The sequence below is a fragment of the Rhinopithecus bieti genome, unplaced genomic scaffold (genome assembly GCF_001698545.2).
Source record: "Rhinopithecus bieti isolate Rb0 unplaced genomic scaffold, ASM169854v2 scaffold_8601, whole genome shotgun sequence".
NCBI classification, from domain to species: domain Eukaryota; kingdom Metazoa; phylum Chordata; class Mammalia; order Primates; family Cercopithecidae; genus Rhinopithecus; species Rhinopithecus bieti.
The window spans coordinates 1,791,192-1,810,624 of NW_016806193.1; the positions used below are offsets into that span (position 1 = coordinate 1,791,192).

The 19,433-nt window shown below is 39.2% G+C and overlaps 1 protein-coding gene across 1 annotated transcript in view; it reads right to left on the bottom strand.

The window, feature by feature from the left end:
• The window catches only part of ADAMTS9 (ADAM metallopeptidase with thrombospondin type 1 motif 9), a 175,050-nt gene that overhangs the window by 108,493 nt on the left and 47,124 nt on the right, over positions 1-19,433 (bottom strand). Inside the window, 6 exon segments of the mRNA XM_017875022.1 lie at positions 3-132; positions 225-391; positions 9,257-9,352; positions 9,610-9,727; positions 11,578-11,714; positions 11,804-11,985. Of these exon segments, the coding sequence (XP_017730511.1) occupies positions 3-132; positions 225-391; positions 9,257-9,352; positions 9,610-9,727; positions 11,578-11,714; positions 11,804-11,985 (830 nt within the window).

The window sequence follows — 19,433 nt, forward strand, 5'->3', positions numbered from 1 at the left end:
ACCTTGGCAGGGTTTACTGCATGCTTGCCACGGCCCATGACTGTTCCAGTAAAACTGCTGAGGTTTATCTTCAATTGGAATATTGAAAGAATAGCGTACATCGGGGTTGTATAACTTTCCCACCGACAAAACCTAGAATGTGTGGACAAAACAGAAAGGAATTGGGTGGGCTTGGTGATGCCAAGCAGAAGGCAAGGGTGGTGGGCTCATGGACAAGTTTTCACCTGAAGCAAAAGTTCTTGCTCAATGCGATCTGTTGAGTTAATTCTTTCTACGGCAGTCTCGGATCCACTGTACTCTACCACAGCATTCCCAATGCGGATTTCCCTTTTGGCCATTGTGACAACAAAGTTTCCATTTAGCAAGAATTCACCTTTACTGCTTGATAAAGCTGTAGGTGAGGAAAGAGAATAATACATTGATCTGCTGTCAATGACTAGCTGTTTGAAATATGAAGTAACATGTGGATAGGCAGAGAGTCGCTGTGCACAGAATGGGGACTTTTGAGCCAGACAGGCATGGCTTCAAGTCCTAAGTTTGCCACTTGCCAGCTGTGTGGCCTTGGGAATCATTTTCCATCCATCTCCATTTCTTTATCTCTAAAGTGGAGATAAAAGCACCTACTCCCTTGTGGTATCTGTGAAAAATAAAATGTAACCTAGGTGTCCTAATAAATCTTGAGCTTGTTATATGAGACTCACAGTTACAGAATTATAGATGGAAGCAAAAGTGTTGCTATGATTTGAAAATATGTATTAGTGAACTGAACACTCATAAAATTGATGCCTACACAAATCTATATATATTAGAATTAGTCAAGCCTGTTGAATCTTTGTTAAGTCTTCTTTGTTGGACAGATGTTGAAATTTGAAAATCCATGGTTAATATGATGCTCAAAGGTCTCCTTTTCAGTGTAGCTCACTGTGGTAGCCAGCCTCAAATATGGTCCCAATGAGCCTTCCTGCATGGTATTCACACTGTGTGTCATCCCCTCCCACATTCAATAGGAATGACTGCAATCACTAGCATAATGCAGGAACAACAGAACCTGACTTCTGAGGCAAGGCCAAAGGCACGGTGGTTCTGCCTTGCTCTTCCTTGGACCTCTGATTCTGGAAGAAGCCAGCTGCCATGTTTTGAGGATACTAAAGAACACACAGAGAGGCCTGTAAGTAGCAGGGAAGTACTGATTCCTTCTGCCAACAGCCTCTGAGTGAGTAATCTGGGAAGTGGATTCTCCAGCCCTAGTTGAGCCTTCAGATAATACCACATTCCTAACTGCCATCTTGATTGCAACCTCATGAGAGACTTCAAGATAGAAACACCCATGTATGCTGCTCCCAAATTTCTTACAAGAGAAACTGAGAGATAGGATATATTTGTTGTTCTAAGCCACTATGTCCTGAGATAATTCGTTACACATAAAAGATTAATACACCTACATAGACCATTATTTCTAAATCTGCAACTGCCTCCCATTGTCAGCACAGATTACATACTTTCTATCCCCTTTCTCACCTGAATTTTTCTCCATGGCACTTTGTTTGTACTCTCTTCCCAAACAAGAATGTAAGACCCATGATGGTAAGAAATGTTGGGATCATTTTATTCACTACTATATCCCAGTTTCTGAAAGAGCACATGGCAGGTGCTTAGTAAATACGTATCTTTGGGGAAGAACGAATAAATCTACTCTGGATCTTGCAAAAGATGAAAAAAATCAGTGATGCTGAAAAAGTGATGTTGGAGAACTGCTTGAATCGAGTACCAAAATGTTGGCCAAATGAGAACCTGGCAGAGTTAGACCAGTTATAGAATCTAAAATAGTCAAACCCATAGAAGCAGAGATTAGAGTGGTAAATGACAGGGGCAGGAGGGAGGGGGGGATGGGGAGACACTGGTCAAAGATACAAAGATTCAGTTATGCAAGATGAATACATTCTGGAAATCTAGCATACAGCAATGTGACTATAGTTAACCTTACTGTATTGCATACTTGAAATTTGCTTAAAGGGTAGATTATAAGTGTTGAAAGAAAGAAAGAGAGTGAGAGAAAGAAGAAAGAAAGGAAAAGAGAGACAAAGAAAAAAAAGGAAAGAGGAAGGAAGGAGGGAAGGAAAGAAAAAAGAAAACAAAAGGAAATGGTAACTATGTGGGTGACAGATATGTTAATTAGATTGGTTTTGGTGATTATTTCACAGTGCATAGGAGTATTAAAAAAACTTAAGTTGAACACCTTAAATATATGCAATTTTTATTTGTCAAGTATCCCTCGATGAAGCTGAAAAAAGAAACAGGAAAGAAAATTGACAAGGAGGATGAGACAACAGCTGCTTCAGAAGACATTATTTATTTATTAAAAGGTCAAGAGAGCTTATTGGGAAAGTAAATCTCTAGAAAGCTTTTCAAAAATTGACTCCCTTTCAGATTTTACTGTCAAATTCAGACTTTCAGTCAAGAATATACTACTTTGCTATTATGTGATTTGATATGAAAATGTATGCAAAATATTTATCAATTGCTTTACTCTTTTCAAAACCTTGGCATGATTGAAATGAAGATGTAATTTTGTTGATGGTCAAATACAAATAAATTTATTTTCATAATTTTGGATTAATTTCTCAAGATAAAATCTCAATCATATCTTTTCCTTTTAGTATTTAATACAAAATTTTGATAGCACTGCTTTTTTCTCTCCCGGTACCACTGCTCCTTGAATACTCCTCCCGAGTATTGGGCTTGACATGAAGCAGATATTTAATAAAATCAGAGCTATTAAAAATGTGGGCTCTGAACAAACACTAGAGAAAGGTCCCCTTACCATCTGTAATTTGTGCAACAGTAGCAAATTTTAGTAGTAAGGATGCCCTTGAAAGGTACTTAGGTGAATAAAAGGAACAAGGACATTTAACACACAGATGGCAAATAATTTTCATCCCCAGTGCCAATGTCAATCAATTGGTACTAGCTGCCCAAGAAACCATGCTGAACATGATTCACAGATAGCATCATGTCTTAGCATCATATTGATGATATCTGTCTTGGTTGTAGAATGAGGAGTGGCTAAGATGTCTTAGGTATTAGCCAGATCCTAACTCATCTTTCATTGATGCAGGCCATCTCACCAATGTAGGTGATACATTATCTTTCACCACTCAGGAGAGAAGCAATGTGTACATAAAAGAGGTTCCAAGGATTTAGGTTAAGTAAATATTATACCCGTACGTGGATATTAAAGAGGGCTGAGATGAAGCTCTGAATATTTGTGGTTCAGCAGCAGTAGGATCCTTATTTTTGTAGACATGGGAACCTCATAGGATTCATGCAATTGGACACTACTGACGCAGGGCTACTCGTTCCAGGATTAGGAATTAACTGCATTGAATTATGTTCCTAATCCAGCACTTCACTTACCAGAATTCTCACCCATGTAAACAACATTTGGCCCCAAGAGAAGAATAAGGTGCCTTCATTTGAAATGATTGGAAAGAAAGTGGTGAAGCAGGGAAAAGTCAAGATTAGCTTTTAAAAGGATAAAATACCCTCCAACTTCTTGGCTCCAAATCCTTTGGTAGTCACCACTACCTATAATATAGTTCGACCTCCTTAGCATAACCTCCCTGTAACTTTACAAATCTTATTTTCACCTATCTTCCTAGTCTCACCGTTCACTCCCACCAATAAACCTAAATTTCAAGTCCTGTATATTTCCAGGTCAGGCATGTATCATTCTACATGGTGGCAGTAAAGTGAAGTGGTTAAGTGTGTAGCATCTAAAGTCAGACCAATAAGGATACCAATCTTTCCCATTTTCTATTTGTAACAACTTGGATAAATTACTTAACCTCTCTAAGCCTCAGTTTCTTCCTCTGTATAATGAGTTTCTTATAGGATTGTTATATGGATTAAATAAGAATCCATATGAGCTTTAGTTCCTGCCAGATCAAAGTGCCTTTGTATGTACTGTCTCCTTATCACACCTCTCTAAGGTAGGGTCTATTATAGAAGCCTAATTTGTGGGTGAGAAAAGCATAACTTAAAATAGTTAATTTCCCAAGGCCAGGTGGCTCCTAATCATGGAAATCCGTCTCTAGAGTCTATAAACTACTAAAATTTTCCAAGAAGGGGGTCAACAAATGTTTGTTAAATGAGTAAATGAGTTCATGCATTCGTTCTCTTGTATACAAATAGAAACTAAGTATGTTTGTGTTGCAGATTTTCTTAAATGTAAATTGTTCATTTTGTTAGACTGCATGAGCCCTTGAGCAAAGCAGCCATTTAAAATCCACTTTTCGACTAATAGACATTGGAAACTACCAAAGGTAGGAGGGTAAAAGGAGGATAAGGGTTGAAAAATTACCTATTGGGTACAGTGTTCATTATTTGGGTAATGGGGTACACTGAAAGCTCAGACTTCAGCACTACCCAATATATGCATGTAAGAAACCTGTAGTCCTACCCCTTAAATAAATAAAATGATAAAATAACAATAAAAATTTACTTTTATAAGCCCAAGAGAGATCCCAACCCATAGTAGGTGCTCAATCGATGATGCTGAAAGAATAAGTGATTGATGGAGTCTGACACTCATGACAAGGAGGATAGAGGGCTTCCAGCCAAATGACTCTTTTTCAGTCAGTGTAAACCTCTGACAACCTTGTCTTGCCTGTAGCTCCTGCAGTGTGAGATCCACCAGCCATGAAAGAGGCAGGAGTTTCAATGGGTCACTGAAGCTGAGGTTGTTTAGGTTGTTTCCGTGGCACCTCGGGCATCCTGAGGCTGCTCCCTAATGCGGGTCATTCAAATGATGACAGTATGATGAGCTGTCAACAAAATCACCCAATTCTTTCAAATGAAGTTGCATGCTAGTTACCCAGCTGATGTCTTGCTAAAAAGGGGGAAGTAAGATGTCCCATGCTGGTTCTGTAAATAGGTGATAATCCAGTGTGGTCATATGCAAAGAGTGATAGTCTGTTCTGGGTTAATTTGGGGGGCTTTTCCAATGTCTCCAGGCTTCCTTTCATGCTTTGCTGACTCAGGGTATTTCACCCTTCAGTGCATATTCTTTATTCCAGTAGATGTGAGTAGGGAGAAAGAGAGGAGCACAAACGATACAGGATTCCTCTTACGATCTGCCCTGATAAACAGTTTGGCCCCAGACATCCTTAAAATCATCAGATGAAAAAAAAATTCCTATTTTATCTTGCACCGCATCGATTCCCATCTTCCAATTGCCACAATTAATCAAGAGCTAAGTGCACTGGAGACAAATAAGTATCACAGAAATGGTTACTTTTTCTTCTAAAGGGATATGAACATGGTGGCCCTGGGTACAGCTTGGCTTTAGCTGAACAGGATGAAGGGGTCCACGTGAAAGGATGACCTTTGACAGGAGGCTTTCTGCTTTGGTACTTTGTGAAACAAATAGTTTCCTGAAAACAAGAGCCTAATGCCCAACCTCCCACTAATGCGATTAAGGGAGCTAATTTCCTGGGTTGGTTTCCCTCCCATTGCACCCATCAGAGCTGGGTTGCTACAAAAGGCCCTCTCTCCTGGAAATCTCTCCCTCCCGGAATACACAGAAAAGTATGGCTTGGCTCACATGAAAAAAAACACACACACACACATAAGGGATAAGGATGAAGATTGCTTTGTTTAGCAATGGAATATCTGTGACTGGACTCAATGCGAGACCCAGTGTGGGTTGTAAAACCTTCTCAGTGCATTTGCTGCATCTTCCCTCAAGCCAAGAGTAAATATTTACACACGCCAGACTTGATGACAACATCAAATTCTTCCTAACTTGTTGAGTAACCACTGTGAGGTTCAAAGGCTCTGAGGTCTTGACTTTCACACTCAGTGGACTGTGACTTGCAATGTAGGCTTGCACACTTTTCATTTGCTTCTAGAGAGACTTCCTTATGCCAACAGGTGACTTTCCCATTCTATTCCATTAAAGAGCCATAACTGGTTCAGATTGCCTGTCCCAGATGACAAATCTTTAATTTTGTTTTCATTCTTTACAGGGAGATTAAGAAAACTCCAGTGAATAATAAAAGGTTATCAGGAGGCCCTCCCTGAATTCAGGTGCTTGATGTGCACTCATTAAGTTGGACTGAATTGAGGCCACCACTTGGAGGGAGATTATTTTTCCAAGAAAGAGAATAGCAGAGAATCCTTCTCTCTTTCGAAGAGCAGAGAGGAGCAACTCAACATGGCCTTCAGGTCTCAGGAAATTAATTTATAAAGCAGGCTGCATGCAATGCTGTTTGATTTAATTAGGAAGTAGTAAGGACACAGCAGTCACATGCTCAAATTTATAACCAAGTGTACAAAGAAAAATATTTGCTCCATTCTGCAGCTGTTCAAGGAGAAATGAAGGATTCCCTCTGCAAAGGAATTTGAAAACAGTTCCCCGAGAACTTTGTTAATTGTCTTATAAAGTTGCCACTCATTTGGATATTTGGGGTAGTGAAAAGCTGATGTCGTCATAGAGTAATTAATTCCAAGCAAGGCTTTACGGCCCTTGAAAGAAGAGGTCAATGTACATTTCCAAGGTAACCTCATTCTCCGTTAAGTGTACCGTAGGTATTCATTAAAGACAGCATGGACCATGGCTGTTCAACAATTCAGCAATCATTTGCTTTGTACCTATCATATGTAGGCTTCATATCAGTAGCTGAAGACGTAAAGACCCTGCCCTAACTTTAAAACACTAGTGGTAGTATAATAAATATGTAACTAGTCATCTTGTCATCTCAGTTGATGACAACTCCATCCTTCCCATTGCTCAGGTTTTGACCTTGAAGTTTTGAGATTCCTTTGTACCTTTAACTCGTTTATTTCTCTCACACACTATATTCAATCCATCAGCAAATCGTATTGGTTCCAACTTCAAAAGATATCCAGAATCTAACCACATACTGCCCCTTTCACTGCTCCCATTGGGGCCAAGCCACCAGCATCTCTCTCCTGAATTACTGCAATGATTTCCTAATCAATGTCACTGCTTCTGTCCTGTACACTTCCCCCACCACGTCTTCTCAATGTGTCAGCCAGAGTGCTCCTTTAAAAACATAAATGCAGTAAGATCTCATTCCTCAGCTCAAAACCTCCAGTGGCTCCTGATGTCTCTGAGTCCAAACCAAAGTTCTTATAATGGTTATATGGTTGTCTATGACCTAGTCCTGTTTAACCTTACCTAGGAGTGTCCTCTGTGTTCACTCGGCAACAGCCACACTGCCTCCCTCTGTTCTTCCCTATTTCAAGGACTTTGCAATGGCTATTCCCTCTGCCTGGAATGCTCTTCCTCTAAATAGCTTGTTATCTTGCTCTGTGATTCAAACATTTCAACTCTACTGTCCACATCTCACACTTGGTATCCCAATTTCCCTCAGCCTGCTCTGATTTCTAGCAGCACTTATCACCTGTAACAGTATGAAGTTTTCTTATCTGTCAGGTTACTGTTTATTGCCTATTGTTTATTGTCCCACTAAAAAGTAATGTCCAAGAAGACACAAATTTTTGTATCTGTTTTGTTCATTGTGCCTAGAACAGTGCGTGCCTGGCACATATTAAATAAGGGACCGAGTGAATAAATGGTGATAGCAAATGCCATAATGGAGTCATGTATAAATATCATACTTGATTAGCATGCTTAGCTAAAGGCTCACTGTCTATCTATGCAGCTTTGTGTAGACATTCCAAAATAGAAATATAGGCTTTAATTCAATTCAACAAATACTCACTTTCTGGCTCAATATGTCTAAATGCTTATATTAAGGGCCTCTATACTGGTTGAATTCAGATGAATAAATAGAGTTCCTCCCTGGATATTACAAGAAAGAAAGTACATTCATTTCTTTTAAAGATTGACTGCCCAGCAAGACTGCTCTAATTTATTCTAGATCTGAGTGTAAGCCATGCTGCTCTTCATGGCTGGGAAGAGTTTTGTGTAAGGTGAACAGTTAAATCCCTTTCGGTCATGACTCTACTCTCCATGTCCTCTTTCTTTCAAATGGCAGTTAGGCAAATTTCACAATCACTTACAGAAATTTACATAAAAATAAATTAAAGTGAGACTGGGCTGGACATGGTGGCTCATGCCTGTAATCTCAGCACTTTGGAAGGCCAAGGCAGGAAGATTGCTTGAGGCCAGGAGTTCAAGCACAGCCTGGGCAACATAGTGAGACATCATATCTGTAAATAAGAAATAAAACTAAATAAAAAACTACTAGCTGTGCATAGTGGTGAGTGCCTATAGTCCCAGCTACTCAGGCTGAGGTGGGAGGATCACTTGAGCCTGGGAGGTTGAAGCTGCAGTGAGCTGTGATCACACCACTGCACTCCAGCCTGGGTGATAGAGCGAGATCCTGTCTCAAAAATACAGGGAAGGGAACAACACACATTGGGGCTTGCGGGATGCAGGATGTGTGGGCAAAGGAGAGCATCAGGAAATATAGCTAACACATGCTGGGCTTAAGACCTAGATGATGGGTTGACAGGTACAGCAAATCACCATGGCACACGTTTACCTATGTAACAAACCTACACATCTTGCACATGTACCCCAGAACTTTAAATTAAGAAATAAATAAATAATAAAATAAGATGGGACTGGGCTGAGCAAACTGTTGAAAATCAACACAGTGTCATTTTGGTATGTGTGGTTTAAATATAAGGAATAGATATTAATTAATCATGTACCTAGGTTCAGTGAGAAAAGGATAAAAAATCTGTATAGTACTGTTATTCTAGTAATGACTTAAGAAAAATACATGTCACCATAGAACCTTTTGCAATGAACAGGCATAATGAAATACTGAATAAGTCTACCAGTGGTCTGCTACTGGTTAGAGCTGATAACATAAAAATTAAGTCAAGTAATGCTTCTAATAAAACATTTGCAAGTCAGTTCCCCACAGGACAGCTTTTTGAAAAGACCCAATGAGAGCAAGGATTTTATGCTAAAATTAGAAGATAAGTACTTTCAAAAGTTGACTTGGGGCCTTTATATTTTTTAAGATCCAGAGTAAATCCCTTGATATCAAATCATGCAGCTACCTAACTTTTCAATCAATACTCTGAGGGCGTACATATGAGGGAGAAACAATGATGAATTTTGAGATGCACTTATTTTATGCAAATCCGTGACATCTGAAAACTCTCCCTCTGCATGCCAGAGCAGGAAGGAAGTAGTATCTGGCCACTGCTCCATAGAACCAGAACTCACAAGTGGTGGGGCATCCCGTCTCACCTAAGTAGTTGTCATCGTCTGTTTCCCCTGAGAAACTGTGCTGCCGCACATCAATATTGGTAGCACCTGCTGGAATTCGGACCACAGTATTGTAACCTGAAAAGAATTTAGCAGAAATTCAGTACTCCACAGAATGGTTCACTTTCTCTAAGTATGGAATAAAAAGTGGACAACAAAGGAATAGAATGTAATTCTCATATAATTCTATTAGGTGCCTTCTAGTCGATGGATAATCCACCATAACAAGACTGATTTTTATGCTCAACATTAATACTTTTCAGTATTACATGTGGTTAACAATTTTCAAACTTTGACCATATTCCTTCTCACGGTTCTTAGGAGCAGATTCTTACCATAATGTACTGTATTAAATGTTCCTGCCACTGTTTTGCATGAAGAATTATCGCCACCACAAACCCCACATTTATCTCTCCGGGCTTTTGAGTTTAAAACATGATCGCATCCAGCTTGCTTTTAAAAAGAAAAGATTTGAAATAAATGTAAGTATTATAGAGATTATAAAATGGCAAATAATGTGTTTCATTTGTGTGCACTCAAAATGACAAGAAAGTCAAGTCCCTTTAAACTTGCAAAGGTTGAAAACTGAAATTATATACTGTCTTGCTATTTAAAATGTGGTCCTTGGTCCAGCAGCCATGGGCAGCTTTGATGTGGTCAGGAATGCAGAATTTCAGGACCCACCCAGATCTACTGGATCAGAGTTGGCATTTTAATAGGATTCCTCAGGTGCTTCATCTACAGATAAAAGTTTGAAAAGCACTAGTCTGTAAGTAAGCACAGTAATTTTTTTTAAAAAATTGCTTAGGAATGAAAAAAAAGGGCATAGGTGAGGACTGTATCTAATTAAAGAGCTCATGCCCCATCATAAGGGAGTTGCCGCTGTCCACTCCAGACTATCGCTGCCATGAGGGATGGGAGCCCTGTGTTGACATTTTTTCCCAATTTTCCAAAGAAGCTGGAAAAATTGATTTTATGTAAAATCCCATACTTAAACGTATATTGGCTATGAATGCCAGCTGAAGTATGACCATGGGCCGCCAGTTTCAGGCCTGAGGCTCCATCAAGTGGCCTCCTGAATTTCTCCCCATATTAACACAATGCAGCCACGTACACTGAACTCTGAAACATACACTGACAATGACCAGAAGACCAGGAGAATACAGTCCACATTCTTGTCCATTTTGTTCATTTGTGTGAACTAATCTTTGAGGAAAAACTCAATGCGTTGCTGTGAAATGGACAGATAAGGAAATCTGCAGTATAAGCTATTAGTCAGTGGGTGATACCCTTAGGGATTCTTTCAATCAAATCCTTCCAACCAGGAACTCCAATGTGCTTTTGGACCACACGCAAAACAAAAACAAAAACAAACAAATAAACAAAAAAAACCAGAGGCATCATCTCAGAGCCCAACCGGATTAGATATAATTTTTGACTAACGAGAACAGTGAAATGGCATCTAGCCCCTGAGAAATCACTGCTCTGATGCTTTGCTGTTTCCCAGAAGTTTCCCAATTTCCCTTTCAAGAATAATTAATTAACAGGCATGTCTTAGGTAGAAATGATCATGGTTAAAAATGCAAAGAGAAACTAGAGTGAGGCCAGCTATTCTTCCTGACATATTTCTCGATCTCAGCTATTCAATCTAAAAAATTTGCTGTCAGGAAGCATTTGCTTAAGCATTGAGGTTATAGCAAAGGAGTGTGTGTGCAAATTGTTATAATAAATTTTTAAGGAGAGGTTTTGTGCAAGACCCTCACAGAGACTGAAAATGTCAAGAAAAATCAAGGGCAATGGTTCCCAAACTTTGGCACAACGTGTGTTAGAAAAAATGATACTAGGCCGGTGCGGTGGCTCACGCCTGTAATCCCATCACTTTGGGAGGCCGAGGCGGGCAGATCACAAGGTCAGGAGATCGAGACCATGGTGAAACCCCGTCTCCACTAAAATACAAAAAATTAGCCGGGCGCGGTGGCGGGCGCCTGTAGTCCCAGCTACTCAGGAGGCTGAGGCAGAAGAATGGCGTAAACCCAGGAGGCGGAGCTTGCAGTGAGCCGCAATCGTGCCACGGCACTCCAGCCTGGGCAATAGAGCGAGACTCCGTCTCAAAAAAAAAAAAAAAAAAAAAAAGAAAGAAAAAAGTGATACTGATGCTGTCGCTGATCCTGGGGCCACACTTTGAGAACCACTGCCCTGGCAATAGTGCACAGATATTAGCAGTTGCTATTCTATCTAGGAAGGCACAAACCACAGCTTGGCAGCAGGAAAACACAGTGAAGAAAACACCATCTGGGACTTACCCGGCAAAGACCCTGGACACAGATATCGTTTGTGTCCTGGCCACAGGGAGTTCCGTCTATCACTCTGTCTCGAAGCTGATAGTATGCCGTGTTCCCTGCCACTCTGCAGAACAACTTGCACCGGTCCTTCATCAGAACTGGAGAGGAGAAATGATACAACTTGACTTTCGTGCTCGGCCTGGGTGCCAGCCGGCCAATAGCGGATATGTACACCAGACACACTTACTTCCACTATACTTAGGGACCCAGCGCACATTGGGAAGCAGACCGTTGATGTTAAAATGCTTCCCGTCAAAGTGAGCACACTGTTCATCTCGGAAGTCTCGCTTCTGCTTGAGACATGGCTCCGTGTTGCAGGACTTAAATTTCATTCTACGTCCTACACAGTATTTTCCACCATTCTTTGGCCTGAAAAAAAAAAAAAGTGAAGAGCACACACACTGTATTATCATGTATTCCTCCGAACATCATTCCTTCATTTGTGACTTCCTGCCTTCTAGAGAAGTAAATCTAGGGTGGCAAATGACAGAAGAATGGACAAGAGCTCTGAATTCTGGTTTTGCATTCCTGCTGTCAATACCATGATGCGTATAACCTTGGGTAAGTCACTTGACCTCCGCAAGCCTCCCTTATATTTGCAAAATTGAATGTAGCTACCTTGTAGGCTGTTGTGAAGATAAATGTTAGAATGTATAGCTTAAAGTATGAGATACAAAGCCTGAATCTGAATCTATTAGGCCACTTTTTGTTCCTTTTCTTCCCAACATTCACGGTGCTTCAATGTTAAAAATGTAGAAGGTGAAAGGTACCCAAGAGTGGTTTGGAATGCTCCCTATCTTCCTTTTGTACCTCGACATATTCACAGGAGACCATAAAAAACTTGTTCCCTCACACCTCCATTCATTCTGTCCCTCTACACTCTCTCTCCAAACAACCATTGTTTTTGTTTGTTTTGTTTCACAAATAAAATGGAATAATGGGAATGTGTTCATATTTTGACTAACTTAAGAGGAGAAGCAGGAAAGAGCATACTGGTTTCATTAGTTTTTGTGTGACGAGTGTATGGCATACGCCTTGCAAAGCATCACAGGGCAAATTTAATCTCGGCATGCAACCCTGTGCATGTATATTCCAGATGTGATCCAGAGAGTAAATTATACAACACATCTACCAGCAGTCAGCAGCATGCCAAATTCATCATGGAAATGGGAGGATCACAGAATCATAGGAAGCTGGGGCTCACCTACCCAGGGCTCAAACAGCTCGGGTTTCCCAACTGCCCTAGAACACCCTGAAACTGAAAGGACGTTTTTCACCTTTTTTCCTTTAGAATGAATCTTTTAGAGTAATCGGACTATAAAAAATGGGGTTTTGGCTGGTTTGTTTCAAACAGGAGTTTTGGGGAATGAGAACTATATCCCTGCTCATGAAATATAGAATGAGAGGTAGAAGGAGCTCTGGAGTTGGATCTCGGTTCCAATCTGGCCCTACCCTCTATCTGTATCCTATCCGGATCTCGGTTCCAATCTGGCCCTGTGTGGCCCTAGACTAAGTTCTCAGTCTTCCTGAGCTTCAATTTTCCCGTTCTCTAAAATGAGTGTACATAGTAGATGCCAGAAAATGTTAGCTACTATGATAGTACATGTCAGCACTGCCCAATCTAATCTGATCTGATTCTGCAGTTGGCTTCAGCACCCACTCTGAGCACTGAGGCAGGACTCAGTGCTCCTGCAGCGTGCCCAGGTCCCAAAAAGGCCCTCCTAGGGAAGCTTGTCCTGATATTGTTATAAATGTACTCATTCCATCAAAGATTTGCAACATAAAGTAAGAGCACCGGCTTTGCGGTTACAAGTTGGAGGGATGACTTTGTATAAGCTGTCTCACCTCCCTGGGCTCTATCTTCACATGTAAAACAGAGATGATGCTGTGTACCTAAAAGGCTTGTTGTGACTCTGAGGAACTTAGCAAGAAGTCTGATCAACATTCACCATTATTTATCATACGGAAGACTGCATCTAGGGATGCAAAATGGCACATAACACAGTCGTGTCTACGTCTGTCTATTTCTGCATTAAACACAATTAAGCTCATATACTGTATATCTGCACTATTCATTCAACCTGGGAAAGCTCCTTCATATCTTGTCCAAGACTAGGGAAGATGAGGTGCTTTCATACCAAGTAACAGGACATTTAGAGAAGTACTTTGCCCAAAGGTCACACAGTTAGGAGGAGAGTCAGGACTGGAATCCAAGTCTCCCAGAATCTTCTCTGTGCATGTCTGCTACATTATCCGCATGCTGTGGTTCAAAGTCTTTTTTTTTTCTTTTCTTTTTCGGTGCCATTTAGAGATGCAGAATGGGTTTCCTAGATCCAAGCCCTTTTCTCAGCACCAAGGCACCCCAGTCTCATGCATAAAATATCACAGATTACCCATGAATAATAGATCAGGACTGTATACCTGCTCAGGTGAAACATGTTTTAAATGTACTACAAGGAAGACCCCCTTCAATTTTTCCTCCAGTTGAAATTATCATTATGGAATCTTTTTAGATGTCCCAGCTGACTACGGTGGATCAATCATTTATTTATTGCCTGAAAGTAACTCATATTTCTTTCACTTTGAACATAAAGTTTTTTAAATTGATTTTTTTTGTTATTCTCTTATATAACAAGTCTTAGCTGATTCTTGAACTTGATCAAATGCAGTAGTTCGGACTGCAAATAGTTATGACTTACAGGTGGCTTCCCTTCAGATGGTAACAGTTTCCACCTTTGCTTGCTTTGACCACTATAACATGGCAAGTAGTATTTTGGGATTTATTTTTATAAAAAACATTTTTTATAAACACACAAAAAATACTGTATGTGAGAGGCAATACTCCTGATGGTTAGAAACATGGACTCTGGAAACAGAGGGTTTGAATCCCAGCCATGCCTCTTAATAATGATGCAATCTTAGGCGAGTTGCTTAGTCTCGCCAAACCTCTGTTTGCTTGTCTGTAAAAGGGAGATGGTACTAATATCTACTTCGTAAAGCTGTGGTGAGGGTTAACTAGCTTAATACATTCAAAGCACTTGAACAAAGTGTGGCTTACAGTAAGTGATTAATAAAAGTTTAACTATTACAAGATTTGGCAAACTACCATCCTGTGGGCCAAATCCAGCCCACCACTTATTTTTGCATGGCTTGTTAGCTATAAGTTTTACATTTTAAAGTCATTGAAAAAAAATTTAAAAAGTAGAAGATTTTGGGACACATGTGAACTATGGGAAATTCAAATTTCAGTGTCCATAAACAAAGTTTTATTGGAACATAGCCACACCCACATTGTCTATGTTTGTTTCTCTGTGTATCAGTAAGGTTGAGTAATTGTGATGGAGACCACATAAAGTGCAAAGCCTAAAATATTTACTATTTGGCACTGATGGAAAGGGTTTCCTGATCCCTGGACTATTCTTGTGTCACTGCGCTATGTTCCAAATTCTGTCACTGACTGTACTGAGCGAGGAGCCCAATCCAACTCTCCCTGACCAGAAGCTCAAGACCTGGCCTCTCTTTCAGGCTGTCTCCCTTGAGACAGGCCTCTTTCCATATCAAAACTTGGTCTGCAAGTTGATTTGCTTTTATGTAAAGGCAGGTTGCAATTTTTTCCTTAATTATTGACATGACTTTAACAAATATAAACTGGCTTTCTAAACTATTTATGTTTCCTCTCTCTGAGGCAATGTGACTGTTGCCTGATTTACATGGACTATGTAATAGAGAAAGTTTTAGTCAACTAAACTCATCTTTCAGCAAGGCAAAAAAATCATTTATAATTTAATTATTTAGCTGAATAGGAGTATTTTTCTAGGTAGGCAAATATTGAAAATAATAGGAAATATAGCTTTAAAAAATAGTAACCACATTTCCCAACTATTAAGGTCCTTTTAAAATATTGAATGTCAAATAGGGATGAGAAGGGTTTAAGGAAATTGCTAGAATAATTACTATTATGCACAGCCAAATTGGATCTTTCTTTCAAGCACATATTACACAGCCATGCCTGCTGATACACAGAAAGGAAATTCAAGATGATGCATGACCAAAACTACAACGAAATTTTTGCAGAGGTCATCACAGATACAGTCTATTCTCAAGGAAAGCTAAACTTTGGTCTGCAGAAGGGTTTGAACAAAAATCTCAACTTCTATGTTTATGTACAATGAATTAGGGTAGGCAGATTTAGGATTGGCACAAGACATTTCTAAAGATATAACAGGCAGCCCCAGAAGGTAGTGTGATTCCTGTGCTCAGAGGTTTTTAAGAAGGGACCTGATGGCCAATTATGGAGAATGCTGAAAGGCTATTCAAAGATTAGATGGGATGGGGCGGGAGCTGTACCAGCCCATCTTTAATGATCTTTCCAAATGGGGCAGTCTATGAAACTGGATTCTTTTATGTGTTCATTGGTTAATGGCTCTTCCACAGTAACCAATTCTCAACATTTCGAAACAAGTTCATCCAAACCGAGTGCCTCAAAAAAAGCCTTGCTGTAATTCCTTAACAGCCAAATGAGAAATTCATTTTTTGGATGAAATAGACATATGTCTTGAATATGTTTTTAAAGTAAGATTTCATAAGCAGTTGCTATGGAGAGAGCCTAAGGGGGAAATATCTAGTTCACAATCTTTTTTTTCCTCAAATTTTGAGTTTATTATTTTCAAATTTTAACCTATCTCCTAATTTAAAAGCAAAATAGAAGCATTGGAAAATAAAATGCTGTGCCTTTCCTGAGGAACTGACATGATTTTAGTTTTTGATAGACTGTAACAATTCTATGTACCATTTTGTTTCAGCCCTTGTGAAGCTCTGAGCCAAATTGTGAGCACAAAACAAGCATAGGGCCCAAAAGCCTGAAAATACATCTTCCAGTTCCAAAGCTCAGTCTAGTTTTGGTACTGTAAGTTATGTTTTGGTGGTTCTGATTTTAAATTTTACTCTATTACACACTTCTTATAGGCTGGGAGACCATATAATTAATTGCCCAATCAAGAACGTTCTGAGAGTGAAAATGGGAGCTATTAATAACTCCTCCAGGGCAACAGAACGAGGGACTGTTGTTGCAAACCAGAACTATGACCATCTTATCTGTAGGGCATGGACCAAAATTGAGATTAAAAAAATAAAGCACCTAAAAACAAAATATAAGGGCCCCACCTGTAGCACCATATATACCACTTGAGACCAAAATATCTTGTGACCAAAATTAGAAAGCATATGGTCTCTACAGCTTGCTCGTGGAGTAGAGCATAATCTCATCTTTTTTGGCTTTTATGCTTTCGGGGTAAAAAAAACTCCTAAGAATATACTATAAAGTCTCTGGATGCTAAATAAATACACTCTTGAATCAGATAAATACTGTGAAAAAAGACAAAACAATCCAGTGTCCTTAATAGAGACATACCTTGTACCTTGGGTTCTAAAAACAGAGTACTCCATTATATTGTAAGGGCTCGTCAAACTGACAAAAGGCATATTCCCGGTGAGGGGGGCAGCTGTTCCCCTCAAACTCCCTGAGAAGCGTGACAGCAACCACTTCTACGTTCTACATAATGAACCATCTGCTCTGTGAATTTCTCTGAACAAGCTTTTAAACTGAGATTTAGATCTGATTTTCCCTTTTCTGTGTTCCTTTCTCTTTTCAATTGACTCCCCCAGAGCCATTGTAACCTCCGTATTCAGAGGCAGTCTCCTTCCTCAATTAACAGGGACATCCTAAAGTGCAAATAACTTGGAGGAGTTTTAATGAAATGATGTCAGTGCTGACACTCAACTAGGTGGATTGTTTTTTGTTTTTTTTTTAAAAAAACTCCCATAGCAAACAGCAGGGACAAGGACCTCTAATTGAGGTCTTTAATGATTGGTTCTTAACTTCTGAATGTGAGGATCTTTGTTGCACTTTGAAGCTCAAGATCCTTTTCTGCTGAGATCTTTACACTGGGTGATTTTCTTTGTCTAGCCCATTCCAATTATGGAGTGATTTATCTCTCTCCACTTTTCACATTACTTCTAGAATTGCTCAAGACTTAAAAAAGCAATATTTAAAAAAAGGCCAAATACTCATTTTGAATGGAATATTCTTGAGTCAAAAATGTTTTAAGTGCTTATAAAGTGGTCACTGTTTGCAATTTCATACCCTCATGATAGCATTTACTATAAACTAATAACTTTGCTCAATGTAGCCAACAAATAGTTTTTAATATGTAAAAATTCATCATATTAGTTGTTACAATACAAGGTTTTCTTTTAAAGCTTCAACAACATCCTTGTTCAGCAACAAGGATGTATAGCTGAGTTTAAAAAGCAGTATGAACCTTCTTTTATATTATATATACTTATTTTATATTATATGGTACTTATTTCATATAATACATATTTACATCCACAATCTTTTCTAAAAGCCTGAAATGACACACACCCATTTTTTTTCAGTGATTATTTCTCATGGGGAATAGGCAGGAAGTAGGAATAATGTGACAACTTCTAAAATATTCTATATGTTTGTGTCTGAATCTTTTTAAGCGTGATCTATATTTATACTAATATTTTAAAAACTAATTCAAAATATAGACTGTATCGAAAATCTAAGGCTTATTCATTTTATCCATAGCTACAGTGTTAGTTTTATGGAACAGAGTCTATATCTCATAGCTCTTTAGTTATCTTCCTTGTTGACCACTACATGGACACGAAATAAGGTTGGGTTATGAACAAAAATGAGTTAAAGTAAATTAATCATCATCTGAGATTTGTAGTACAGAGCATTTAGACCAGGGCTTGCAAACCAGTTGCCTACAGCTATGTTCTTTTTGATTCACACAATTCAGATTTTTCATAGAAAAGATTTGGAAGCTGTGCCAATATTAGACTCTTTTCTTACCTCTGAACAATCAGCTAGACCTGAGTAGTGCCCTGCATTTGATCTCTACAATACAACTATTGTATTACCCTAGCCTACTTAGTTCCTTTACTTCACCTGTTTGCTTCTCAGTACAATAGAGTTTGCTATCCATGATCTAAGCTATTAAAAATAAATGAGACTGCTAGAGGAAATCATTTTACAAAATCCCAAAGCAGCTAGGGTCTTCAAAGTGGTTGTGGGTTTTTACATCAAAAAACTATCCCTATAGATTTCTTGGTTCCCCAGTCTAAATAGGTTCCATGGCAAGTCTGAGAAAGTGCCATACAAACTATTACTTACTTTTACTTACCTATTATTTTCTATTCCTTTTCAACTATGTATGTCTTAGATCTATGTAGAATTGGATGGCATTTTTCAAAATGAAGATAGCAATTTATTATCCATAAACAGGCTTCCCCAACCCTCCAACCCAACCCACCCTACCCATGTCTGCTATGACAAATGCTGGGGGAAAAAGTCCATGCATGGACTTTATTTAAACATGTCAGTCCTAACAAGGTCAGGCTGGTAAAAGTTGCCATGGTCACACAATGAGAATTATTCTGAAAGGCAAGAGACTCTCAATCTGTAAAATGTCAGGTTGTAGGATGGGGACTTCAGCTGTCTCACCTGTAATACAACTAAATTGATTAAAAAAGTAATTCCTTATCACAGAACACATTATTGGTAGGAAAAAAAAGAAAAAAATAAAATAAAAAGTAATTTTTGATTTGGGGTCCCAGGTTCCTTGAGGTCTAACTAGAGGGAGTATATTAGTCTACAAACTGGATGAAAATGCCCATTTTTTTTGTTTCCATGTGAAAATCTATCTAGTCACTCCATTAGTGTGCTATCTTAAGCTCTGAGTGTAGCGGGGAGAGTGAGACCTGCCTGATCGTCAACACTGGGA